Consider the following 27,628-nt stretch of genomic DNA (forward strand, 5'->3'; position numbering starts at 1 on the left):
TTTGGCCAAAATATTTGATCACAGGAGCACTTGAGTGAATTTTCATAAAGACAGATACTTGATCACAGTGCTGATCATAAGCTGATAATTATAAGATTTATTGCTTTCCACAGCCAGGTAAAATAAAAGACTGGGGAAGAGGGAGAGTCAGAAAGAGTACTGCACCCTAGGTATCTGACCATGACTCCTCATTATTTCATCCTTTCCTAGATACCCTTTCATTGCTTCTGTACTTTACAATTTTAGATTCTTTCATCGACTCATTTTTGAAATGCATAAGTGCCAGACAGCTTCAGAAAATAATTAGGTCTTTTCCTTTTCAAAACTGCTCAACATTCTCTTTTCCTCTGAGTTTTAGCAGTGAAATACCAGTATTGTGTCATAGGAAGTCATGATGTGAAATAAAATACAGTGAATGTTTAGCCTTTGGGGCAAAGAAAGAAAGAAAATCTGCAATGGCATTGTATTTGCTTGCAACAGACTTGAAGCACTTGGAAACAGTCTCATTTTCTACCTGACTGCTGGTGCTTGCTGTGCCTGGGTGTTACATAAAGGACAAGGCGATTCATAGTCATCACTGATCCAACGTGGCAGCTGTACTAAGTGACTTCCACCCCAATGCTAAATATCTATTTCTAAGCCATGATTATAGCTTGATTATGTAATGGGGTAAAACAACATTAAGACTTTCACAAAGCTTGTACTATAGTCCATTTATGTAAGATTATCTCTGGGATTCAGATAGCAGCAAGCCTGGTTTTCAATTTACATTCCAAAGAATGAATCCTAACTACATTGAACAGCAGGGTGGAAGGCGGGAAGAGATTTCCTCCTCTTTTTTTCTGTTTTTAAAGAGTAACACATGTATGTCTGTGTGTGGATGTGTCTGACGTCAAACACCTTGATTTCCAGCAGGACCAGGGGAGAGGAGCTGGAATTAGTTTGTGTTTGTGTGAAATGACAACTTGAGCTGATGAAATTCCTGCAAAATGAGATGAATCATTACAGCTATCCAAAGAAATGGAATTTCTTTATGTATGACATGATGTTCTGACCACAGTTCTGAATTTCTTTCTGGTCCTTAGCTGCTCATTCCACGTGACGTGCTGTTTTCTCTGTTTGTTTGACAGAATGTGTTCCACTTCTCATTAGTTTCTAATTATAGAAGGAAAGAATGTAATGACTCTAGACAGTAATTAAAATCTATTATTGTTGTTCCCACCTTCCCTTTGAATTCACAGAGACATGCTTCACCCTAACAATTTTTTGTTGCTAAGAAATATCACTACACAGGAATGGAGGTAAAATTCTGTATGTTTCTATTCCTCAGTCCATTCTACTGTTTTGAAAGAAAAATGCATGATACAGAGCCTTTCTTTTTTTTAACATATATATATATATATTTCCTGATTGGGGATGTAATTATGAACTTTTTGAATTTGTTTTGGAGTATTTGTTATGAAGGCAGCTTAGCTACTACAGCAGCATCAACAAATGCAGGAGGATTTTTAGTGTGCAGGATTAGTGTTCAGATGTGGCAGCAGCATGATGTAATAGGTTGCAACTGCTGTGAGGGAGTCATTAAGTGCCACTGTGCAAATAATCTGCAAATTAAAGAACCTTCTGCTCCTTTTCCAACTTCTCTCTTCTCCAGGAAGTGTTAGCCCAGCTCAGCATCTCATCTCATCTCTGGGCAGTTAGAAGTTGGGTTTCTAAATAACTTGTTTGATGTACTGTGGTAGGAAATAGGAACAAATAGATGAGCAAATGTGTGACTGAAAAACATTTCAACTAAAATGAGAAAGCAGACAGCCACAATCCCCACAGGCAGGCATCCTGTGTCCTTGACTCTTTTGGATGTCTGTTTGTTCTCTGAACAACCAAGTAAAGCCTGTTCACTTCAGCAAATAAATAATAAAACTACACTCCAACAGCTGACAGCTCCACGTGTGTTTAAAGCAAGACTTGATTAGTTTTGAATTGCCAGTGTTATAAGAAAGGTTTTGAGATGCAGTGAGATCAGCAATGTAAGCAAATAAGAAATATGATTTATTGTATTTAATTCATTTCAAGGTATCCAAGTCATATACCCCTAGTATACACATTTCCTGGCAGTATCCAACCCTGGCTGCTCTTAAACACAGGAGATAACTACCTATGTACCTAAGTACCTATGAGAACAAGTCAACCGAATGGTCAGTCAAGGGAGACAAACAGATCCCAAAGTGAATCAGTTCTCAGGTGGGCTTGCGAGACTTTCTCATCTGAGCTGACATTGTGCTTAGAGCATAGAGTCTGCTGTGGTCAGTGAATGAATCTATGGGCAGAACTACTCATGACTGAACAGGAAGGTTCACATCCTATCATGCATTTATGTACCCTACTGCAGACTTCTCAGAATTTCAGAAATGGTAGAAAACTAGATGCAAGCCTGTTTGATGAAGAAGATAGAACAAAGAAAATAGACAGAAATATAGAAGAAAATAAACTATAGAAGGAGATAAAACGATGTAATATTTCTGATCTAAATAACAGACTTACAGGCATGTTAGCAAACTCCCTGAAATAAGCACTCTTTAACAAGCTTTGTGTGTGTTCTGGTTGCTGAATTGACTGCACAGGACTAATGTAGTTTGTACAGCAGTGCTTCATAGGTTTGCTTTTAAATCTTCCTAAATTGTTTTGCATGGCAAAGGTCATTTTGGAATTCCTCTGAAGGCCTTTCATTCTGAGAGAAGAGGAATTTGAGGATACAGTACATTTAATCTTTTCTCTTGATGTTTCCAGTTATTTTCAGAGCCAAGAGACAGTATTACATAACCTGGGGCTGCAACAACACTTGATGTTTTCTTCTCTTTCCTCTCCAGAGGAGAGAAGACATGAGTGCATGGAGGCAAAGTTCTGCAGGGAAGCTATGGGTTTCACAGATTCATTCTGTCTTAACCCCCCAGCAAAAGAAATATTTATAAAAGAAAGCACCACTTGAACACCAGCATTTCTTCCACTGAATGCACAGGGAGATCACTAGAAAGACAGTACGATAAACAAAAAGCCCAAGGGATGCTGGGAGGAATACAACATGCTTTATTGCTTGACTTCCAGCAGTATATTTATTTTAGACCCTTAATTTCATTTATTTTTGGCATCCTTTAAATATTTCAGAAGATTTAATCAGCAAATATTTAATTTTAAACCCCCAGGAAACCATTCTAAGTAACCAAGAAAAGACTAAAATTCGCCCAGCTATGAGATCCTGGAAGGCAGAACATCAAGGAACAAAAGTAGCATAGATCAAAACCAACTTTCTTCAGAGCTCAGTGTTATCAGCTACCAAATGTCAGGGGCTGCAGAGAGCTAAGGCAGCTCAGTAATAAGAGAAGATGACTTTGAGCTCAAGAACCCAACACAGATACAGAATGAAAAATAAACTGACTTCTTGAAAGGCAGCAGAGCCCAACAATATCTCCAGCAGTGTGGATTATTGCTTAGAACATTGAAGCAACAGGCAAGATATCTCAGGTCTAGTTCCAGCACCTCCATGAACAATTTTAGGGCTGTAAAACAGCTGTTCTTCTTCTCTCAACCCCATCTTTCTTCCCATGGAGGTTTTGGAACATTTGCCCACTGTAAGCTTGAACTACATCTGGCAGATTCTATTTTGAACTTAAGTGAAAATATTTAATGGGAGTGGCTGAGAAAAAGAAGAAATAGTCATTGCATAATATATGATTTATATTTTATGTCTATATTTATACATATTATATAATATCTTTCTCTTTGCTTTCACACCCTAAGGAAATTTCAACAAATCTGTTAAACATTCTTGTCTTCCTGTTGACACTAAAAGCCATTCAGTATAGGTACAGTTGAGCAAAGAAGCAAAATAAAATAAACTCACTGCAAATAAGGGCCAATCATTATTATAAGAATGGGTCTGAAACTTTCTCCATTTCTACAAACAGTGTTTTCTTAAAAATAGAAGAAAAAAACGCAAACTTTCCAGTTTTGTCATGTTCATTACAGTGTTTCGAAAAAGAACAGTTGTTTTGTAATATTTGTATATATTTAACAACGTGGAAGTAAGGTAACAACTACAGATAACAGAACTTTGTAAAAAAAATAACACCCTTCCTACACTGGCACTTGCAATATGTTAGAATGGCAAGATGAAAAATGCCAACACTTTTAAATTTGCATTATTTCCTGCTGCTTAGTAAACTTAAAAAAATAAACATAAAAATAAAAAAAATCATAGCAAAAGATTATTCTCTCTTAAAAAAAAAAAAAAAAAAAAAAAAAAAAAAAAAAAGAAGGCAAAAAAAAAACATCAAACATAAAAAACCATGGTTTAATTATAAGGAGTTTCAGTGTTGAAAAGCCTGCTAAATTCTGCAGGAATCCTCCTCAGCTTCCAGTTCTAATTGTTGGCATATTGAGTTCTTCAGAAAGCTGTTATTTTCTCAAGACAGAGTCAGGAAGAGAGGATGTTCATACACTTTGTTAAACTGTGATCTAATGCTAAATCCTTGTTTAAAACTTTCTTATTTGACTACGTAGTGTGTATGACTATGATGTATATGACTATTCCTGTGTATATCTTAGTATTCATTTGCATTAGCAAGACGTAGTGGAATTGGTTTCCTGTTATATAAAGCAAACACCAAAACATAAATTGTCAATCTCAGCACTGGCTTTTTAGCATTTAGCACTACTGAGTTAACATGGAATAATAACATCTATATATTTAAAAAAACAAACAAATTAAAAAAAAAAAAAAAAAAAAAGAGAGAGAGAAAAGCAGGAGGAAACGACAGTATTTAGCCTGTAGCATTCAGAATTTGTTAATGAGGTTTTTGGTATGAAACCAAAATCATCATCAGCAGATACAGTTTCTGGGAGGAAACTTTTGACCAAAAATATTGCATTTAAAGCGTTAGCCCAAGCCTTGCATGTGGGATGCCTTTTCATGCCTCAACTGTGCTGGTCTGAGCTCACACTGGGTTACTATTTCCAGGTACTTCAGTGTCTGCACTGTTCGAAGATTTGCTCAGTCCTGGCTACCTCTTTATGGAGCCGTTCTTGTAGCCTCCTCATGTCATTTTTTAATTGAGCTGCCTCCTCTTCCCAGCAAATAAAGCACTGGAGTAAGCATGAACTTGTGACATAGGGTGATCTTGATTCAGCACTTATCAGGTTTGCTGTTGGTCTGTACAAGTTGCCTACACCAGGAAGAGCTGCTGATGAAAGAGATCTGAATGTCTGTGTATGTAAGTGGAAAGGAAGAACAGAGAAGAAGGTGGGAATTTTAAGTAACTATTTGTGAAATATTGGTACCCATCAATGTTCTCAGAATTATTATATGCTATGGGATGCTCTTGCTTTCTCTGCCTATATTCAGTAGTATGCAATTTGTTTTTATACCAGGAAAGTGAGCTTTATGCTATTACTAATGCTGCATGGGCACCTTTCTGAACTTGCAGCCAAATATAGTTGCTGTCAGGGCTCCAGTTCTGGTACAACTCCTTGATAGGCTTCTGTTTAGTGACACAGAACTGTTTCTAAAAAGGAATGATTACTTTCTGGGGACATGGGCTTACCCTCATAAACAGTTAACTAAAGAAGCACTGGTGTCTTAGACTGCCTGGAGCAAGGAATCTTCCCAGCTATGCACAAAACATACAAATTTCCTTCAGTTTTGAGTCCCACCCCCACTGGCAGTAGCAGTAGTTCCTATATACAGATAATCTCAGGGCCTTTTTGAAGCTGCACAGAAGTATACTTGGCTTTTTCCTCTCACTGTAGTATGTGATTGCCTGGAATTGATGCTGAGTTATGTTTAACTCTCATTTTTAAAAATGAGTTTGTTTGCATTTAAATTGTACAAATAAAACTAGAAATTAATGTGGTCTATGGTTCGTTCATTCTGAGATTGGTGATTCTGGGGAGAATATGTTTCTATTTAGCTAATGTAGATATACCTTCATACATAGATTTGAGCTTGTTTCATAGAAATTTGGCTAATAGACTTCATAGCAAACAGTTTGGATTGGTTAGAAGAGCACTTTTTGAAGTAAGAGATCAGGTGAGACTTGAAAGAATCAGTTTTCTAATCTGAAGGATAGAAAACCTGAAAATATGCTTAATTTGGCTATTATGGAGGTATGCATTGTTCCGAAGACCAATACAGCTTTCTTTATCTTGCATGGTCTGTCCAAGGTATGGAAATTACAGTGTTCTCTGTCTCAGGATAACCTGTTGCTTTACTTTCTTTCTGAGCACCTACTATCTCAAACAAGAACATTCTCTTCCACGTAAGCTGTGCTTTTATCTTTCTGTACATGCAAACCTGCTATGTCAGGTAAGGTTGCTCCTGCTCATGAATATGTTTTGGGAAAGTATACACCTGAAAACTGCATTATTTCCAATGAGGAACATGGAAGAATTTGAGACACGTTCTGTTTTCTGATCATATGTAGATAAATCCAATTTATTGCTATAAGAGTCTGCCAACCTACCTGGAGTGATTTGTTACTTCAGAGTTCACATCTAGAAATATTAGAAGTAAGACATTTTGAATTGCATTATTTTTTTAATGACTACTTAGAACATTTTTAATTAAAAATATCACAAATGCATTTGTATTCCAATTTGCGACATTCCTCTGAAGAGGCTACCATGGATGAGTGCTTGAGAGGTAAACAGTAGCAGTCATTCCCCTGCTATCAATTTGCCTGAGGACAATGACTGCTCTGTGAACAGATTGAAAATTGTTTCTGGTTTCTTGAGCATTTTGTCTCACAGAAGCCAGGTGCAAGCCTTCAGCAATGTGCAAATTAATCTTGTTCACAATCACAGCTAATGTCACAGCAGAAACATACGCTGACAAAAGTAGGTGTTGCAAACTAGTCCAAAGTGTGATTGGTGAGGAAATGGAATGGAAATAACTAGCTCTAACAGAGCAGTTATTGATATGCTAAGAAAGGATATAGCAAATGTCTGGGTATATTTTTAACCTCTTGAGCTTTTTACGGGGATGTAATTGACAGTAGGTAGAAAATAAAATCCATGGAGGAAGGAAAACTGTCAAATCCAGAATCTCTTCAGCTATCAGAGAGAAAGAAGAAATAAAGGCACTGAGCAGAAGAAACTAGGATATAGTTAAATGCTGATACAAGAAACTAAAAAATCATACAAGAAAATGGTAAGCAGTGAGTCAGTGTTCTAAAATTACCTTTACTACCTGGCATGAGCATCAGGTAGGCCACAGGTCTGCATGCAACAGGCCTGTTGGGAAGAATGGAGATGAAGAGAATGCTTAGTTTGTAGATCATGTCTCAGAAGAAATAGCTCTGAAACATGAATAATTTATAACTAGTAGCACTATTTGAAGTCAAAGAGATCAAGCTTAGGATGAAAAAAACTTCTTTAGAGACTGCAGATACCATCTTGAAGTTACCAAGCTTTGCAGGGATAAAGGTAGAGCTTCTAGATGTGTGTAATCACACTGGTTCAAATCCTACAAGGTATTTAAATGACTTGCCCTTTTCAAGAGGATACTTTTGAGGATCTATTTATTTCTCAAATAGACGTATTCAGGATGATGTTCATGGCTACTGCAGAACGGGTTCCCTTGGGATCCCATTCCACATCACAGTGTGAATAGCATCACACTGTGTTTTCAGGCCATGAAGTACAAACTCTTAATCCTTTCCAAAATGTGAGGTTATAACATTGTGATTCCTGTGGGTTATATCTTCTTAAAACTTTCTTCTGTTAACATTTGAAAATGCTATATAGTGTAAAGCTTTTTAAAATGAACTGATGATACTGGAACTAAAATGCTGTGTGGCATACAGAGAAGGTTGCATTTGGAACGCTGTAGGACCCTCACTTCTGAGCTGATCTGTGTTACATGGGCTAGGCCATACCCTACAAAGAGGTGTTGTAGTAGGGTCTCCTAGACTCTTCTCTAAAAAAATAGCTGCTGTGTTTGTAACTCCATAAAAAGAAAAGGCTGCAACTTGGGCTAAGAACAAGAAAATCTTAAACATGCCCCAGTTACCTGTTGTTTTTTTCACTTATCTTTCTGTGGAGGGTGCTATCATAAAAGACTTGAAGGATGAGATGTTAGACTACATGAAGAAATGATACAGTGGTCATTTCTATCTCACAGGGACAGCTTGTTATGGAGTACTGCAGATCAGACTTGAAGTTACATCACTTAGCACAAGGATGAAATCATAAAATTGTAAGCAGTGAGTCCTTATGCTCAGGAAAACAATGTTTTCTTTGAAACTGGCTTTTGAGTTTCATGGAAAGGATATGGCTATGGAAATACCATCCAGTTTCCTTTGGGAAATCATCACTTCCTCCCCACAAGCACAGCATTGCTCTACCAGAGGCTGTATCAGCAGCAGTCTGCTCAATGGGTTCAGCTCTGTTAACCCCGTGTCCTATCAGCACGTCACGTTTCCTTTGTGCATACAGCAGCTGGGAGAGCAATTGGAGCCAAGAGAGAATTTAGAATACTTCAAAAGAAGTAGAGTCAAAAGAAGTTCATCTTTTTCTTTTTTTTTTTTTTTTCTTTTTTTTTTTTTCTTTTTTTTTAAGACTAGTTTTTACTGTGGAAACAACAGCAGTGTTGTTATCAAATTGCACCTCAAAGGGTTCCCAGACACATGAATCTTTATTTTTTTTTTATTTCCAGTAGTAGAATAAGTTCAAAAGAAGATGACTGATGGCATATTTCTGAAAAATCTGTTGTATGATGTAGATTCTTTCATGCCAAGCTACGTGAATGTTTGGAAGTATGAACACAAGTGTAAAGAAAGTTCTGTAGGCAGGTGAACATGATATAATTTGTTGTTCAGTTGTACTACCATGAGCTAGCAATCCTGATTGTTGACTGAGATTCTGCCATAAAAGATATTACATCAAGAAGAAAAGAAGTTTTTATTTCTCAAGTTTATATTACCCAGAATTACAACTTTACCGTATTCAAAACATTAGTCCTTATTGCCCTTTTCTGAAGGGCTACTTATTCATTTACATTTAGTTTTATGTAGTGTCTTACAAATTTTGTGCTTGGGTAGTACCTCTGGTGCTCCATTCAGATAAGAAAATTAGTAATGATCATGCACTTGTCTTTGATTTTACTTAGTAGAGATGGAATGAAGTCTCTGCATTAACCTAATCTGGAGGGTAGAGACTATATGAATCACTTCAGCTTGAGCTGAATTTCCTTTTTTTCAGAGTTATAGAACCAGATATTACTAATTTTCTATTCATTTCTTTATATCTGCTAGAGAATTTTCATGCAAGCATTCAGTGACTATTTGAATATTACTATTCCTTTGATTCCACGAACACTATATACTGATATGGAAATATGTTTATCTGAACTGAACATAAAATGATTTCCATTTTTCAACCTACAAAGATTAGGCTAAAAACTCAGGTTTCCAGAAAGCTCCCAATTGTTTCCCGGTTTCATTTCAATTCCCAGTATTCTCATTGCAGCATTTTTGCTCATAGACCTTGAGTCCCATCTGGGGGCTGAAATTACAATGGCTTGTGAAATTTAATTAAAAATGAAACAAAGAGTGAATAGACCTTTTTTAGAGCCTCAAAGCTGATATTGTTTAAGTTCTTGGTAAAATGAAGAGATGCATATTACCTTTTATCCTGTTCCCGTAAGAGAAATCAAGGTTATACTATCTCAGGGCCTCCACGTTTATAGTTCTGAACACACTGATCAATTGTGACTATTAAACCAGAAGTTGCAAGGTGTAAAAATACACACAGAGGGACTGGAGAGGTTGTCACATAAGGTTGTAGTGTTGCTTTCCATACCATCCACTGCTCCATACGTTTCTTCTCCCAAGAAAGGTTAAAGCATGAATTTGGCTCTTATCAGACTCCAGAGAAACTGAGAGAGCACCTGTGAGGAATGCTTCAGCTGCTGAAAAAGCTAAGTTGGCATTTACATGTTCATTAGACAGTGGGGAATTCTGCTACAAGATCCAAATTTGCACGAAATAAGCTTTCTGCTCACAGAACTATTCATTTTTCATTTTTAAATCTCCATACGTAAAATCTCCTATCATGCTGCGAAATGAAAATCCATTCTAAACTTTTCAGGAGGTGACTGCAAGAAAGAGGGCAGGCCACAAGGAAAGAGATAAGAAGGAGAGGTTTTTTCACCCCAGCATTACGTCTGGGATGTAGCTAACCAGGATGGGCTACAAAGCTGACAAGCTCAGCAGGTTTGTCTGCTTGGGGTAGCTTCATTCTGAGTTGGTTTGGAATGTAATGTCCAGGAGTTGTGGCAGCTATACTGTGAGGACTAAATGATTTATTCCACTGTGTGAAACAGGCATTACCATGTCTAATGGCATGGGTTATTGCAGGTCAGCCAGTTGGTAGGACACTCACAGTCTCCATCATTGCCAAGCTCTAAGACAGTGCTACCAGGATGGATGGGTGAGAGAGCGCCTTTACTTTCTGGTGTAGGGCTGGGATTGGATCTCCACTCATAAAATGAGCTATTTCATGAGTTGGCAGAAATGTTATGTTTCCATATTTCAGAATTCTAAAGGTTGATGTTTTTCTCTTTCCTTTTTCTTCTCTGACTTGTAGATCCATAATTACTTTTTCCTATTTGCTTAGTAAAACATAATCCCAACAAAGTTCCTTGCTGCATGCATGCTATCTAATTGAAGGATATCACAGATTTCCCATGCTTGAAAGTGTACTTTTTTCCTGCAGCATTGCTGCATCTAGTCATTCTGTTTTTGAAAATTCTGGTTTTTAAAATAATAATAAGCAATATAAAATGTAATTTCTTCAAATCAAATAAAATCAAATAAAATTGATTTTCTTCAAAACTGAGATTTTTCCAGAATGAAGACAAATGGTGTTTTCCATGAACTCTTATTTCATTGCTCAGACCCTCAGCTCTATTATAAACAGCAGGAGAGTGACAGTGTGCTCTAATAAGTTATCCTAATTAGTTATTTATTTAGGATATAGGAATTGGTGCTTTTGTTTATGATTTTTACTTCTTTTGATTATTTCTGCAGCTCTGTTTCAGAACAGCAGTTTGCTACAGTAATATACAAAAACAAATTGTGAAGAGTGGTAGGAATCACTAGCAATTTCTATTTTATTTTATTATTTTATTTTATTAAATGTTACTAGATAACAGTAAGAAATAAGAACTTGCTGCTAGTTATTTATTGACCATGGCTTTGCATTTTGTGTATCTAGAGAAGGAATGTTAAAGTCAAATAGTTACTGCTGTCTGTAAATTGAATGGGCAAGGAATGGGCTTTAGATTTTTGAGCTGTACAAGGGAAGAGAGTTGTTTGCTTTTTTAACCCACATACTCACAGAATGTAAGCAGCTCTATATGGCTATTGCTACTAATATAATGATACAACTCTACTTCCTCTTCAAACTTGTGTTCTCAAGGTTAAAAAAGAACTAACAATGAGCTACAGTCAACAAGAACACAGTATTTATAATAAAGGTATTTTGTTTTTTTAAAGTAATTTTTTCCATTTTAAGAACCATATCCAAGAACAGACAGCAATTTGATAACTAGCTGCATGGTCATTTCTAGTCACTAGCATCAAGGAACAAAAAGGGTGTTGTGATACTTTATGCATTAAATTTTGAAAAATATTTTAAGGTTCTTCTATGTAGGTCATGAGACAAGAAAGTATTGTTACATAAATTTTATCCTGCAGCTCGTTGGCTTTAATTATGCAGTCTTCTTGAAAATAGCAAAGAGCTGACTTAATAGACTGTATCACATTTTGAGATAAGTGCCATATTTATAGCTTCTGTAATGTACATCAAAATGAGGACAATTATGCCTTGTTTAAAAAAGCAATGTTGAAACTTGCTATTTACAATTAAGAACTTATTTTTACAATGAAAATGAGGGAGTTAATTCTAATAAAAATTGATAATGACAAATATTTGAAAGCTACTACCATGCTCAATGTTACTCTATTATGTTTCTCTTTGAGAATATGTTGTCAAAATTGTTTCATGGTATTGCAGACCACATGGACCTAATGATACAAATAGAACTCTTACATTCATAAGGTACTGCAGAGAGTTCCAAGTTTTTACGTACTGCACACATTTTCATTTACCACTTTGATCTATTTTCTTTCTGTTTCTTCTGTTTTATTTGACATAAAAAAAACCCAAAGCTGTCTTTAAATGTAGTCATTTTACGTTAGTTTAGTTTTCTTTTTAAGTCAGATATTTGTCTGAGTATTATTAACTCCTAGCAATGCATCTGACTCTGATGTTTACAAAGCCTGGCATATCTTTTCCAATCAGCCTTACATTTATATCAATTCAAATACAGTGACAATTCTAATACAGTTTATATCAATTCAAATACTGTCACTGTATTTAGTATTTAGTATTGCCCAAACTAAACAATATCTTAGATAAGTAGCTTGCTGAGAATGCAAAGTAGTGATGTGAGATTGAGAAGTTCAGAAGTGTGCTTACAAACTGAAGAGATTTAGCTGTGCAAGCACAGCATTTGAAACATATGTTTTTTTTTTATTTAGGACACGTATGTGCCCAAGGCAAATGCAAACTTATTTCACATAACCTATCCCTACACTGTACAAATCATGAACATTAAATTGTCATCACCTTCAAATATCCTTCCTGAGTTTGTTTCTCTGAAACAAATTTTGAGCACAAAGATAATAAGGAAGTTAAGACCCATGGAAAAAATAAAGAAATTATCTTAAAATCACTGGACTACAAATGTGTTTTTTGAACACAAAGAGGGATTACGAGTGAAGCATCAGACTGAAAATCAAGTGCCAGTGCTGTGCTGACCAATTCACAGGCTACTAGAATTACTTTGACTCTACCATTGAAAGACTTAGGTGCACACAAAACCTCTAATTTATTACAGGATTGCTTGAAGTTTAATTTAAATAGCACAATAAAAAAATTATTCAAATCAATAATTTAAATATACATAATAAATTAAATATACATATACATATGACAAAAAACTTCTACAAATGTTTAATATTCATTCATCTTATTGCTAAAATAATTGTAAGTAGACGTTTTTTGTTTAACTTCTAATCTATCCCACAATTCATTATAATTAGATCTAACATCAATTAAGTGGAATTACAATGATTTTCTCTTGCGATATTGCAAAAGTTTCTATGAATGTTAATCAATAGGTGGAATGTGATGATTTCATTACCAAACATAAATTTAAAAGAGACCTGGTATGTTAATATACTTTGTGTCTCAGACTCATTAGTATTTACATAAACATATTCATAGATATACTAGAGGCATTGCATACATTTTTGTACTAAGATATTTGCAGGAAATCCTTTGAGAGGATCACTTCATTAATTTGCTTATTTTGGCATAAATTTATTACTTTTAAGATTGCCATCATTGGTTATTTTTCTATCAAAAAAAATCCTAAAATTCCGAATTATTTTCTTGCTCTTAAATGGACAAATATTTTCCTTAAATGCATTGTTCTTTTGTACCAAGAAAATTTCGTTTCTAGAAAATCACTCCTGCCTTTTTTAGCATTTGTGCTCTTGCAATTACATTGCATTTGGTTTAGCTGAAGTGCTTGTAAGGTTCCACATTATCCCCTATTCTCTAGCTCCTTGTATATTAATCCTTTTTATCCTTACCTGACCTTTCTAAAGCTCAGTTTACATTGGAGCAAACCATGCTTTCACATACAGGAAACCTTCAGAAAGCCTTTTTTTTTTTTTTTTTTTTTTCAGAAAGACAAACGACCCTTGAGAGTCTTTGTTCAGTTGAGAGGTCAAGAAGTTTTGGGCTCTAACAGCCCTTTTCTTCAGGGACAGTCACTGCTGGGTGACTCAATTGACATTAATGAGCCTTGGAAAAACTGAGAGTAAAAGAGCTGAATTTCTGTTACTGGAATGTTAAGAATGCTCCAAACTCATCTCAAAAGATTAAAAAAAAAAAAATAAATCCACAAGACATTCAATGTCTTCAAATTCAAATAAGGGATACATTCAAATGTATCCCTTTGATCCATTTTTTTGGTATATGATTTGTGTTAAATTCCCTTCCATCTGGCCTATGCTGTTAAGGTGCCATGGATCTTCATATTGCTTTGCTGTCACAGGAGTGAGTCTATAGTTATTAAAAACAGCTATGAACCAGATGATGGAAAGAGAAGTGTTTGAATGGATAGAGAAAGCAGAAAGACAACTGTGCAGATATCCTTTAGATCTTTAAAAGTGCCACCAAGCAGCTGGCACAGTAGAAGAGCTGTCACTGAAGTTGGCTTGAATTCTTCCCAGCCACTCCAGGAGCAGCCTCTCTCTGGTCTGCCATGGTCCAGTTCCTCAGAAGGCCTTCAGCTCAGCCCTGTCATCTTGTCTGTCTGGCACACAGCACATGGGGATAAATAGATACAAGGTGTTCTGACTTCGCAGTTTTGAAATGGGACTTGTGCATAGAGTTTGGTAGTCTAACAGGAATGAAACAGAAACCTTGCTTACAGAATTAGAACATTTATGCAGTTTTGTGTGAATTAATTTATGAATGCTCATTTGCCACACAATTAACCAATTTGGATGAGAAAATGTGGAGTATATAATAGTTTTGGGAGGTAGGGATGGAACTGTATTATATCTCTACTCTGAAGATGTGAGTATGAAAAATAGGCTATTTTCAGTGACCAAACTTTACAACATTATAACTTTAGCAGACATTCTTTAGTTTGATGAATTGCTGGAGCACATGTGAGTTATCTGGTTTATCTGAATAAAGTTTGCTATTTACACTCAGAGTTCTTTGTAAATAATTATGCAGGAGCATTTACCTTGTCTATTTTATTCCCTGACAGCAGTATCAAAATTGTGAGCCACAGCCATAACAAAAACATCTCCCTTCTGCTCACAGATCAACTGTAACTCTGTAATGGTTCATAATGGTGCTATGTGAAAGTTAAATAATTATGCCAGTTCTGTATTTTTTTCCAAATAGTTGTACCCTGGATATGGAACTGCTTAGAAGTGGTTTATGTGAGCAACCTTGAATCGGTAAAATAAGGGAGAGTTGAAATGGCAAAAGGAAAGAAAAGAAATCTAATTTACTCACTGGTGCTCTCTTTGTACAGAAGTGATAAGAATATTTATAATAAGAATAAAATGTTAACATTTTTTTAAGATATTTTAAGCGTTAAGGATATTAGCTTGGGCTTGTGGGTTTCCTTCAGAGCAGCAAACGTAATTTCAGTCTGTTGTATCTGCCTGCTGCTTTAAATATTTCACATATACAGTGAGTATACTTTTGTGAAAGATAATAATAAAGCATTCATTTTAAAAAAAAACAAAACATACAAAAAAACTAAGATATTGAGATAAATACCCTGTCAAGTTATCAGGAGAACAATGAAGGTGCACAGAACAACTTAAGACACAGTGTGGTGGGTTCTCTGACTTACAGATCACATCAACATTTACTCCTCTGCAAAGCTGAGTACAAAGCATGTTCAAAAGCCAAATGCAGGGACTTGTATCTTGTAGCCATTCACTGGATCAGTATCTTTAAACAGGGAGTTTGTCAGTTTTCAGACAAACATTCTCCCTGACAAAGCACATATTGGAAACTAAAACAGTTTTAAACTATCTCTAAGCACAGCGGAAATCCACATCCAGTCATTTTTTAATGCCAGATCTGTTTCCCAACAGAGGGAAATATCTTCGAATATTCAATGTGCCTGTCATACCATATCTTGACTTTATGAAAAAATATGAGAAAGGGCTCCTGTTCTTTTGGAGTGCTGTGAGACCGTGTGCCTGCCAACAGTTCAATTCATTAATATGGCATTAAGATAAAATATAAAAGACTGTAAATTTATCCTCTTCCATGAGATAACAGCCTTGACCACGTTTTTTAGATAAAGCAGAAATCAGACCCACATCTATTTATGTAGCTAAATAGATGCAGAGCAAGATAAATATTTAATTACAAATTTTACACTGTTTATCAGTTATGAGCAATACAAAATCTGTTACACCACTCTGATTACCTCTGCAAAACACAGAGCGGAAAGAAAGTAAAATGGAATTTAGAGATGTTGGCTTACCAGAGTCATGGGTCTTGCACAGCTTGTTGAATTGTTGTTTATTGATACACAATGCCTGTGTGTCTAATTAAATAAAAGTTCAGGGCTTGCTCTGTAGCTAAGGAATATACAATATCCAATCCAAAAAAGGAACTACTCAGTCATGGAGGTGAACTGGGAATAGCAGAACCTCCCTAATAATAGCACATTCACAAACGATTTTGCAAAATACAGTATTCAGGAACACAATATTCACTGCAAAGCACCAAATAGCCAGCAGAACTAGCCTTTGTAACAGTATCACATTCCATATCTTAATGTGGTTTTTGACTACTGCAGCCCCCAGACTCTTTTTTCCTTTCTCCTTTTTAGCTTTATCCTTATCATAAATAATTGCTCTATCACATCTTTTTCCATTTTCAATAAGCTCATTTGGTATTGCTCTATATTTTTAATTCAAATGAAGGAGAGTTCTTGTTTTTACTTTAAAAAATATTTTATATCTGGTTTTTGACATTTTAGATTCAACGTGGATTAAAAATAAGAAATAAATGAGGTGGGAAAACAGTGCAGCAAGTCCATCACTTTTCTTAGCAGTTCCCATTACTATTGACAGCGGATTCCTCTGGCTGAGACATACTTTATTGCTTGGTCTGTGACTTTTGAAAAACATGAGAGTTGCATTAGAATGTTCTGTGCAGAGATAAAGAAGCTGACAACTCTGAATGGCTTGCTTCAGATACAATAAACAGACAGGATGGTTTGTCTCTTCCAGTTTGCCTTGTTTTTCCATCTTTGTCTTATTTTGACAGGATTTTCTAACCGACAGGTAGTCACTTCAGCAAGTCCATCTGATCTTACAGAGCTTACACTCAAACAATTCTTATATGCTTTTGCCCATAACTCAGCACAAACCTCAAATATTCAGCTATGGCGTGACAGAAGTAGAGGTGACAGAGTTTTCAATAACCAAGTCACAGCCATCCTTTCTGATTTTATTTTTTTTGCTCCAGTCACCAAGCCAGCATGGCCCTCAAAGACTAGGATGTGTTAGTCACTGGGAGATGTGAAGCCAGAACCAAAAGGTTGTTTTGAAATGGAGTAAATGAAGTTAGAGAAAGTTTACCCGATTTTCTCACATGCCTGGATACTACCTGTAGGCTCCTCCTGATTTACATCTGTTCAATCTCGTTCACTTTTAACTCCTCCTTCTTGTGTTCAGGTTTTACTGATTTCTGTTGTCAGCCAAATTAAGTTAGGAGGAAGAGCTGTGGGTAGTCTTGTAAAACATTGGAGTGGGACTACTGTCAGTTTGTACCTAAACTACATTATCCACAGCACTGTAATTAGTTGCATAAATTGTTGTATCTCATTTTGGTTATGCAGGCATTCAAACTTGTAACTTGCGTACTCAGGGTGCACATAGGTTTCATGTTTTTCCCTGTCTTTTATTTTAGGGAAACTGTTAAAAATGTGTGTACGTTAGAGTAATTATAGGTAGAGAATTTGTTGGGCAAAGGAATATTGAGCTTAATGCAGTTCCCAGCATGCTAATAAGAACTTATGTAACAATGAACATTCTTTGGGCCCTGCAAGCTATGTCACAATATCTGTAGGGGGTAGATGATATTAATGACAATCTCTATTTTAATTTATTTTTTCCCCATTTTCTAATTATTTAGATTCTGCACCTGGATCAAAATCAAATCTAATTTTCTTGCCCATTTATGACTGTACAACCCAAAGGATCAGGGAAAATCAAATGTAGGATAACTGCAGGAGGAGAAGCACAGGCTAGTTTTGCAAATTTTTGTACTCAGCAGATCTTTAAGGTAGTTCAGGAGTCTTTTTTAGTAGCTGAGCGATTAGAGTGACTTTTTGCTTCTTTGAAGGGTGTGCTAACTGGTAATTACTTTTTTCATTTAAAAGGTGTGTTGTCATGTGAAAATTACTGATGCAACATTATGGTAGTACTCCAGGTTAGTATGACAGTCTTTAATGGCTATTTCCTGAAGAAAGTTTTATCTTTGCATGAGAAAGTATTTGTCTGTGTGCGTGCTTTACTACCTGTACTTTCCCGTAAATCTCATTACACAACAGCAGAACATCAGAGAGTGCTTTGGATTCACCAGTGCAAGATGTGGATCTGAATGTGTAGCATGTTAAAATTGTAGTGCTTTCTATTTCTGACCAAAATAAGTTTATTAGAGAATGGGTCAAAGCAGAAAAGGAAAGAAAAAGTGCAAATAAAAGAAACTCAAGTAATTGAAGTAAAGCTAGTGTTAAGCCTGGGCAGGATGAGACCTTAGTGGTTACTGCTGCTTTTGTGCTGTGACTGCTTCAGGGGAGGTTGAGGTGAGATGCACTGTTGTGTGTTTGGTTGGTTTTTTTTTGCTTAGAGAGCAACTTCAACATGTCATGTGCAATGGTAGTTACTAGCAGCTATGGCTCCATACACAAAAGTGCTATCTTGTCCTCTTTTGCACCTTTATTTCTCTGGGAAAATGAGAAAGGTCAAATGCTTTCTTAAATAGCTGACTAAATATTTCCCTCAGCTAAAATGGCAGAAGACGCCATAAGGCAAATGTGACTACAGCTGGGAGGCTTCATCTCATTTTTGCCCTGCTCATAAGACTAAACATGCCAGTGGTGCTTAATATCCAGTGACTCAGGAGTTGAGAGCTGAATTAATTCTCAAACTCTTTGTTTGCACTCCAGTGCAATGCACAGCAGGCTGCTCTCAGCTCTAGTGTAGCTCACTTGCCTTTTGAATATAACAGTGATGCTGACCTTTTAGAAAGAATTGTGTTATTCTTTCCAATGGATGGGGATATTTCTCAGGTCAGACTAAACACAGATGTCTGAATTTGAATTAATATATTTGCCAGAGCAATAAAATCAGGTGAAAATCAAAAGCAGTCTGAAAGAAAAAATGCTTTCATTAAAGTAAGGAATCAAAGACAAGGGATATCATGATGTACACGAACATTAAAATGTTATTCTTCTTTGCATCCTTTCTCATATTCACTGATTTCCTTTCTGCTGACAAATAAAACAATATATATGTCTAGAAGAATGTACTTTCTGCAAAGCTAGCAGGATTCAAATTGCCATTTTTATTAAAAGCAGAGTCCTTCCTCATTTATTATTTTAAATTCCATTACTTGTTTCCAAGGAGATAAAAATATGCAGGAAAGTCATCTGAGATTCAGGCTTGCAAGGCTGTTTTCTTTACTGAGAGCTAAATGTGCCCTGTTTTAATGAACAAAATACACTTGGAGCTGCTGTAGTAAAAGAGGCTGGGACTTTGGATTTGATTTCTGTCCAGGTCAACTTTCTGCTTGTGAGTGTTGGGAACAGGACTATTAAATATTCAAACCAGTATCAGAAAATTACTTTGTGACTCAGCTGTGCTGTTCCCTATGCTGACGCAGGCTAGCAAGTTCTTTTGCCCACCCACCCTTTGCAGTAGTGGCTGTCTCTTGGCAGTGCCAGGTATTTCAGAAGCACAAGGCAAGAACTGATAGCAGGCAGCAACTTTTTCTTCCTGTAAGTTCCTCTTAGGAAATACTAAAGCCTAGATAGTTCCTTATTTAAAAGGCTGTATCTATTCTGTGAATTGCCAATGTCAAGTTCCAAACAGTAAGAGATTTCTTTCTTCTTAGTTTCCTTCAATAAAATCATAACAAGAAAATATACTGGTAAATAGATCAGTTGTCTTACCTGATGTTGTCTTCACCACCTCGGTTGTATTTCTTAGTCCCGTAAAGGAGAACTGGTAGAGCCTCCAGGACCTGGTATCTCCCACCTCCACTGAGCTGCGCTTCCATTGGTAAATGATCTCTTCCCTTGGGTAACCATCTTATTGCAATGGAAAATACAGAATGCTTTGTTTCATAGTCATTGCTAGGATTTTAATGTACTCTGGGGAGTAAAAATACTATTTTCTATTTCTGGAAGAAACTGGAGAAGCATATCGCAAGTAAATTTATATATATACATATATACTTTTCCCTCTAGTTACTTAGTAGTAAATGTAGTAGTAATGTAGCATTTTTACTATTATAAAATTTGAGGTACATTTTTCAATATTGAATTTTGCACTTCATTGTGCAGTAGGATGTAGTTTTGACCATCTGTTTGTTTTAAGGCCCAAATCACTTCAGTAGGGTTCAGTATTCACTCTTTGACCTAAACACAGAATTCAAACCCTTTTCTCCATCTCTTGGAATAGCATAGCACCCATTTGCGAAGAGAAAGTATCAGACCACAAGACTCCAATGCCAAAGATAAAACATTTTACTTTTGTGCTGAAATTTAAGCATAAATATTAATTGCAATGTTTGCAGAAGTCATATCAATTTTACATAATGTTCTTAAATTATCTTTGTGCACATGTGATTTCCGTACTTCCAAATAAATACAAAATAAAACTGAAAATTATTGCATTATGTTTAGCAAAAACATAACCCTAACTGACTCTAAGTATATAAGTTTTTAATAAGTAGTTCAGCACGGGTCAGGAAAGAGCTATTTCTAAGCATGTTACTTACAGCTTGAAAATTCCAGGGGGCAGGAATGGGCATCCATTGGGAAGTTGTGTAACTGTAGCTGACACTCAGCATCAATCGTCAGTCTGAGGAGAAAGAGATCAGACGTACAGAATATACATGAGAAGCTTATACTAAAAGCTTCATAATGGCTAGCAAAACAGGATTGTTATGAGTATGGAACCTGAGTATGAAATATGCATACATACAATGAATATAGAAAGGAAGAGGAAATTATTAGTATGTGTGTATTAATTTGTATTCCAAACTGTTTTTATGCTTTTGAAGCAGCATTACTCATGATTAACAAATCCCTAAGTGGATACACAGGTTTTCTCATGAGTAGTAGCAAATTTCTTTGTCTCAACATGCCAAAAAACACTATGGAAACATATTTTACAGGAAAAAAAAAAACTACTTCTTAAGAAGCAATAGTCAGGAGACCAAATTCAGACATCTGCATCCAAGATAGCCATCTCAACTATCTTCTTATCTAGTGGAAAGAAAGGCACTCTGGGGATATTCTTGATTTCATTCCAAAATAGACATCTAAATTAAATCTGAAGAGGAATGCACCAGAAAGGTTTTTCTCTCTACTGAATATCAAGTGGTGTAGGTGCTGCAGATCTTTATGAGGCAGACACATGTACTTCTAGAAATCCAAAATTAAACGAGATGCATCCCCTTATTTGCCTGCTAAAAACTCCATTATTTTTCATTTAATTAGCCTACATGTAGCCTCAGTCATGCATGACCTGCATGATACCTGAATTGTTAAGCAAATAAGCAGCAAAAGAAAAGGCTTTGAAAAGGAGGAAGGAGTGGGAGAGAGGAAAAAGCAGTAGTGTTTATCTGCTCCTTGAATCTCTATGAATGGGTTGTCCATGAGGATCCTCATGTCTTTTCCTGCAAGATATTTTCCAGTTGTTTGGCCCCCTTGATTTGTCTTAATGCATAGGATTATTCCTCTGCTGTTACAGAACTTCAAATTTTCATATGCTAAACTCCATCAGAGTCATCTTGGCCCATTTCTCCAGCGTCTTATGGACCCAGACTTGGGATTTCTGAAAGCTAGTCTTAGCAGTAAAGTCTGAGGCAAAGAAAGCATTGTGTACCTTGACCTTTTCTATGTTCTTTGAGACCAGATCCCCATTCCCATTCAGTGGTGTGCCCACACTTTTCCTAATCTTTCTTTTGCTGAAGATGCATGTGTAAGGACTCTTAGTGCTTTCCTGTCCATCACTGAATTCAATTTCAATTGAATTTTGGCTTTCCTAATCCTGTATCTGGGTGCTTGGGCACTGTCTCTATATTCCCCCAGCTTTTATCTCTTGTATGTTTTCTTTTCATGTATGAGTTCTGTCAGGAGCTTTGTGTTGATCCATGCAGACCTGCTTGCTTGATTTGTTTGCTGGTCTGGATTGACTGTTTTTGAGTTTGGGAGAAGGAATTGAGGAAACAGAATCCCAGATCTGCAATGATACTACCACATTTCTCCTCAGGATTAAACCAGGTTGAATCCTTACTGGTGTTTGCTGTGACTCACCAGAGAAACTAGGCATACATAAATATTTGATACAACTGTAAGTTTTGTAACATATATCTCATTCTAATGAAGGAAACCAAGGGGTCTGAAGAGAAAGGTGACAAAGTCCAAAGAGATTGTAGTGTATCTAAGTCCAATTTAACATTTCAAAAGTTGATCTAGGATCTTCTTTATCAGGCTTACTTTGATTTACCTTGGATTTCCATTCCAGTCATTCTCTTATCTCTTGCAATGTGATGCAATGTGTAATGAATGTAAAATAACCACAAAATGAAACTCCTTTTTGTAATTCAAATATTTGCAACATTAAAAGGTTGTCTTAAGGAAAGCTTCAAATGATTCATTAGAATGCTAATGAGCATACTTTTCTGCTTTTTTTTCTTTTTGCCACCCAATAAAACAAGAGCATAAAATCAAAATCACTTTGTAAAAATAGTCTGAAACTCTGATGGTCTGATAGTCTGTCTTACAGCTAACATCTTTGATTCTGTATTCTCCTTTTAAATTTTAAATTCTCTTGAACAGATACCATCTTTGCTTTACATATCTTTGCTTTACCTAGGCCCAACTACTATAACACTTTAGAAAAACAACAAAAATAACCATACCTAGAACTTCCACATTTAGGAAATATATTATAATTGAATATATATTATTTAATTAGTACACATTGCATATGTAACATCAAAGTGTAGGTATGCATGTAACTTCATTATTTAAAAGATTTGTAAAAATCTCAAAATAAAAATTATCCAGGCTGATGAGAAATCTGAAGACAGACGTTTCAAATTTGGATTCATGGAAATTTTAGTGAAACAGGGCATATCTGAGAATTTGACCTAAACTGTAAATGACCAATGAAAAAAAGTTATTCCTTTTTCTCCTAATATATTTGAGGAATAAAATATTTTGTCAAGGTGAAGCCTTATCTATCTAAATAGTAATTGGTTCAGAGTACAAGGCCTCTGCTGCAGATAATACCTCATTTATAACATCTCCTTGATTCAAGGACATTTCTGATTCATTATTTTAACCCAATAAAAAGTTAGGCAATATGGTCCAAACCACAGGTAAACAATAAAACACATGAAAATGAAGATGAGTTACTTTAACCGTGCTTATCTTCTTTTAAGTATAGAAATATAACTATTTTGAGAGCAAGGCAGTAAAATCTATAAGTAGAAATGAAACTATTTTACTGTGTCAGTATCAAATAAATTGCATGCAAATACTGTATTCTAAATATGTCTCCTTTTTAGGGTTGCACACGTAAGGGAAAAACAGTGTGTGTTGATGTCAAGTGACCTGTATTCACAGAACTCATCTTTTTGGTTTTCCCTTGAGAAACTGAAATTAAAGTCAAGTATAAATACCTCAGTGTGTATAACACTCTGCCATCATTCCAGATCCTTAGCATCCTATTAGGAGTTGTTATCCAATGAGCATCAGCTTTCTTGGAATTTCGGAAAAATGTATCAGGTATCCAGATCTTCCCAACCATGTTGCTGTTTAATCTGAGCACTTTTATAGTGCTGTTGAACTTCAGACGTCTGTCATACCACGTTTGGGCGAAAAATATATCAATTGTATATTCCTGTTGTGTTAACCAGAAATACTGATGAAAACATAGCACTCAGCATTTCACATTGCTCCTGACATACTTTCCTTAATGTCATATGAAAAACAAAAAGTTAAATACAGATGATACTAGAAGTGATAAAAACATTTTAATGAGACTTTTGAGAGGGTTGTTTAACAAAGATTATTGTTTAAAAAAAAGTTTGTCATTATTTTCCTATCGACAGATTGACCCGCATTAAAATGGAGTTATGTATCTACTATACATATTCTGTACCCCCGTGCCTCAACCCACACTTGATCATGTTAGAGTACAATTACTTATTCCCTTGGACCTAGAACAGCTAAGATTTCAGCTGATATGATTGTCTTTATTGGCTGTGACTGTTAGTTAATGTCAAAGTGGTGAAGTCTCACTTTCACCGGCGTCCACCAGGCAGCCAATTGCTGCAAAGGGAATTGGAGGATGCAAAAGAGTCATTTGAGATTTCTTTCTGAACATTAAAACTACAAGAATGAAGCAAGTAGCCATTGTTCTGCTAAGGCTAGACCAATTTCCATCAGCTATACGAAGGCATAATTAAACTTTGCTCTTAGGGTCTAAGTTTTCCTCTTTTATTTCTCTGGCAGGAATGGTAGTATCACTGGTGAATGCTTTTGCCTCTTTTGTTGTAATCTGGAAACTCAAACTCATCGGAGCTAATCTGTCACAAAACAATGCAGAATACAGTAATAGATTTGTGAAGATATATTAAAATTATTATTATTCACAGTTTAGCTTGTTGTCTCATCCAGATTCATAGCTCATCTAGTCCTCACATCAATAATAATGAGGTTTGAAAATAATTTATATATAATGTGACATTAAAACTATGGAAACCTTGTAATGTCAAAAATGATGGAGGCTTTGCAACAAATTGAACATTGTAGAAATATGTGGCATTCACCTACCATATTGATAGCATTCACTGGCCCAATGCTGTTCACATACATGTCAGTGTGAATTACTGTTGGTTTAACTGTAAGAGAAACAAGAGTCACTACTATGAGTGAAGGTCAAAGTCAACTGCAAAAGAGTCAAAATGATGAAAAGACTGTTTTAATACCTCTGTTGTATAGCTATGGATGCCTCACATTAAAATATGCTGATAGAATAAATATAATTTTACAGCAATGTCTCCAGGTTAAAATAAGTTGAACAATACAACTTATTGTATAATATCTATTCTTGTATAATATCTGTCAGATACATAATTATATCAGAACAAATTCTCTTATGCTATGAGAACTAATACAGAAACCAGCGTCATTACTTTAGTGAGTCATATCTGATGGAGAGTATGTGTATTTCATGTCAAATCACAGCAACACATCAGACAAAACACTATCAACAAAAGTAAACTTATTCCTCTCACAATGCGTTGCATCACTAATTTAACGTTACTATGCTGAAAGCAATGTGACTGCTGTTGCCTGCAGAGATAGCTGTAGATAAGTGACAATTTCATGAACTCCAAATAGTATTAATACTCAAAGTTCTAAAACAGGAAATAAAACCAGTCGTTAGAATAATTTATTCTGAAATTACTTCAGCTTTATTATTCTCACGTACCTTGACTAAAACACGTTTGGTTGTTTTCCCAGATGCTTTTTATGAATGCTTAATTTCTCTCAGCCTTCTAATGTAGAGAGAATAAGGCAGATTCCTCTGTTAATTTAGATGTACATGTGCTGGAGGTTAAATGTCTTTAGTTTGTAAACCCATATAAACTTGTTAGAAGATTCTTTCATTAACCTGGCTGTTCTCTGTGTTCCCCTGCCTACCAGTGAATTCTCTTCTTGTTTTACTGCAATCTTGTTATTTATGTATCCTCTTCTACAGACCTATCTTCTGGCTGTTCTGTGCCCACATGGGGCCTTCTCAGTCTAACTCCTGTGAGCTGAAGGACCTTTATTTCTCAGGTCCCTCAGTAATCAATGGAAACATCCCTGCAAAAGCTGTTTCACTTCAAGTACGATTTCCATTACGGGTCTGAGCTCGAGTCTATCTACATGCATTAGTTGTGGGGGAAATCTAGGGAAATAGAGTAAATTTACTTGATTGTATTTATCTTTTGTGAAACCTCCTGAGTCACTTCTTGCTCTGCTGAGCAATGATTCAACAGATCGACATGGAGCTGTGTCAGTGGAGGGTCAGGTTGGATATTAGGAAAATGTTGATCACCAGAGGATGGTTGGGCACTGGAACAGGCTCCCCAAGGACAGTGGTCATGGCAACAAGTCGCTGGAGTTGAAGGAGCATCTGGACAATGCACTAAGACAGGGTTTGAATTTTGGGTGGTACTGTGTGGAGCCAGGAGTTGGACTTAATCCTTGAGGATCCCTTCCAGCTTAGGATATTCTTTCATTCCATGGTTCTAAATGGCATCAGTCAATTCAGACCTGTTACTGTCAGAGTCTCTGAGAGTCCATCACTCTGTGCAAGGATCAGCATGCATTCTCCTTACTTAGGCCTTCCTTTCCAATATATATATCTTTTGACATATATATATATTGATAAAGGATATATATATATATATCCTTTCGATTTTCTAACAACCTCTCTTAGGCACACAAAGAAGAAAAAACTCTTCCTAATTCCCCAAAATCCTGTGCAGGTGCATGATTACATGTGGCCTGATTCAGCTAATCACAGCAGTCTTAGTAGCTGTTTCAGGAGAGATTTAGGAATCTTAAAAATGTATGCAGATTTCCAAAATCATGGCTTCTTTTTGTGCCAGTGATATTTTACTATCTCGTCTTGTTCTCATAACCACTTTAGATGGATTCTGCTTCATGCACAGTATAATATTGTATGAAAATGCTTTCCCTTCACCACTTAATCAAAGTTGGGCTTAAAAGAAAACCAACATACCTCCTATATCAGGTCTTAATTTGTTGTCATATCCTTCCAGCAAGCCATTTAAAATAAGAGTGACATCACTCTCATGAACTTTGGGAGTCAGAACCCAGGTCTTATTTGAAGTGTAATCTTCGTAATCATCATCTCCCTTTTGTGTGGAACTGTTAAAGACATAAAAATGAAGAAATGGAAAGCCTTGAAAAGTACGAATTTGCAGGTAAACTCTCTGGAAACAATACACACTTCAGATTTCAATAGTATTGTACAAAACACTGAAAAGTAGCCTGCTTTATAAATGGAGACTCACAGGAAAGATCACACATTACTGCAGAGGTTGTAGTTCACTTTAGCAAAATCTTTTAATATTGTTGAGCTCATACTCTGTATATTCAGAGAAGCATCAGTGCTTACCACCTTTGGCATGTCTGTTTTTCCTCTCACTGACTCAGGTGGGACCTATTATAAAACAAATCTAATTGTCATTTAGCTTATGCAACTCTCCACCAAAATATCACTTAGTATGTACACAGTGTTGTTGAATTACTTTCCTTTGAGAGAACAATTTGATGCAACACATTACTGACAAGAACAATAATTAGATTCATTCAGTCACACAGCTTCTCTCCACTCTGATGAACTTGAGCTTATTGTGCATTTGGAAAGTTCAGCATAAATTTTTTCTAGTGTTTTTCACTTTTGCTAACCAGAACACACACACAAAAAAAATAGTCCATCCATCATTTTTTTTCAGCTTCTGAGCAGTATGGCAGCAGATGTAGTAAATTCAGCCTTCCTTGTGCAGTAAAAAAGAAGTTCGGCACCAGAAACATGTAGACTAGCATTAATGGTTGTTGTGCTATCTTGAAGTCTGTGCTGCTAGGTATAGAGGAGATGACAGAATCTAACTTAGAATATGACAT

At 35.9% G+C, this 27,628-nt stretch overlaps 1 protein-coding gene across 4 annotated transcripts in view; it reads right to left on the minus strand.

The window, feature by feature from the left end:
* GABRG2 (gamma-aminobutyric acid type A receptor subunit gamma2) overlaps window positions 1–27,628 on the minus strand; it is a gene marked incomplete at both ends in the record, with an annotated part of 66,100 nt that overhangs the window by 14,307 nt on the left and 24,165 nt on the right. For 2 of the 4 annotated variants that reach the window (XM_079542437.1, XM_079542435.1), the window contains 5 exons: window positions 19,856–19,993; window positions 20,686–20,768; window positions 23,602–23,822; window positions 24,758–24,825; window positions 26,721–26,856. In XM_079542437.1, coding sequence (XP_079398563.1) covers window positions 19,856–19,993; window positions 20,686–20,768; window positions 23,602–23,822; window positions 24,758–24,799 — 484 coding nt within the window. Of the gene's footprint in view, window positions 1–19,855; window positions 19,994–20,685; window positions 20,769–23,601; window positions 23,823–24,757; window positions 24,826–26,720; window positions 26,870–27,628 lie in introns of those variants that run through there. The other 2 variants (XM_079542434.1, XM_079542436.1) reach the window with 2 other exon arrangements.

Source organism: Tetrao urogallus (genome assembly GCF_951394365.1).
Source record: "Tetrao urogallus genome assembly, chromosome: 14".
In the NCBI taxonomy this organism is placed as follows: domain Eukaryota; kingdom Metazoa; phylum Chordata; class Aves; order Galliformes; family Phasianidae; genus Tetrao; species Tetrao urogallus.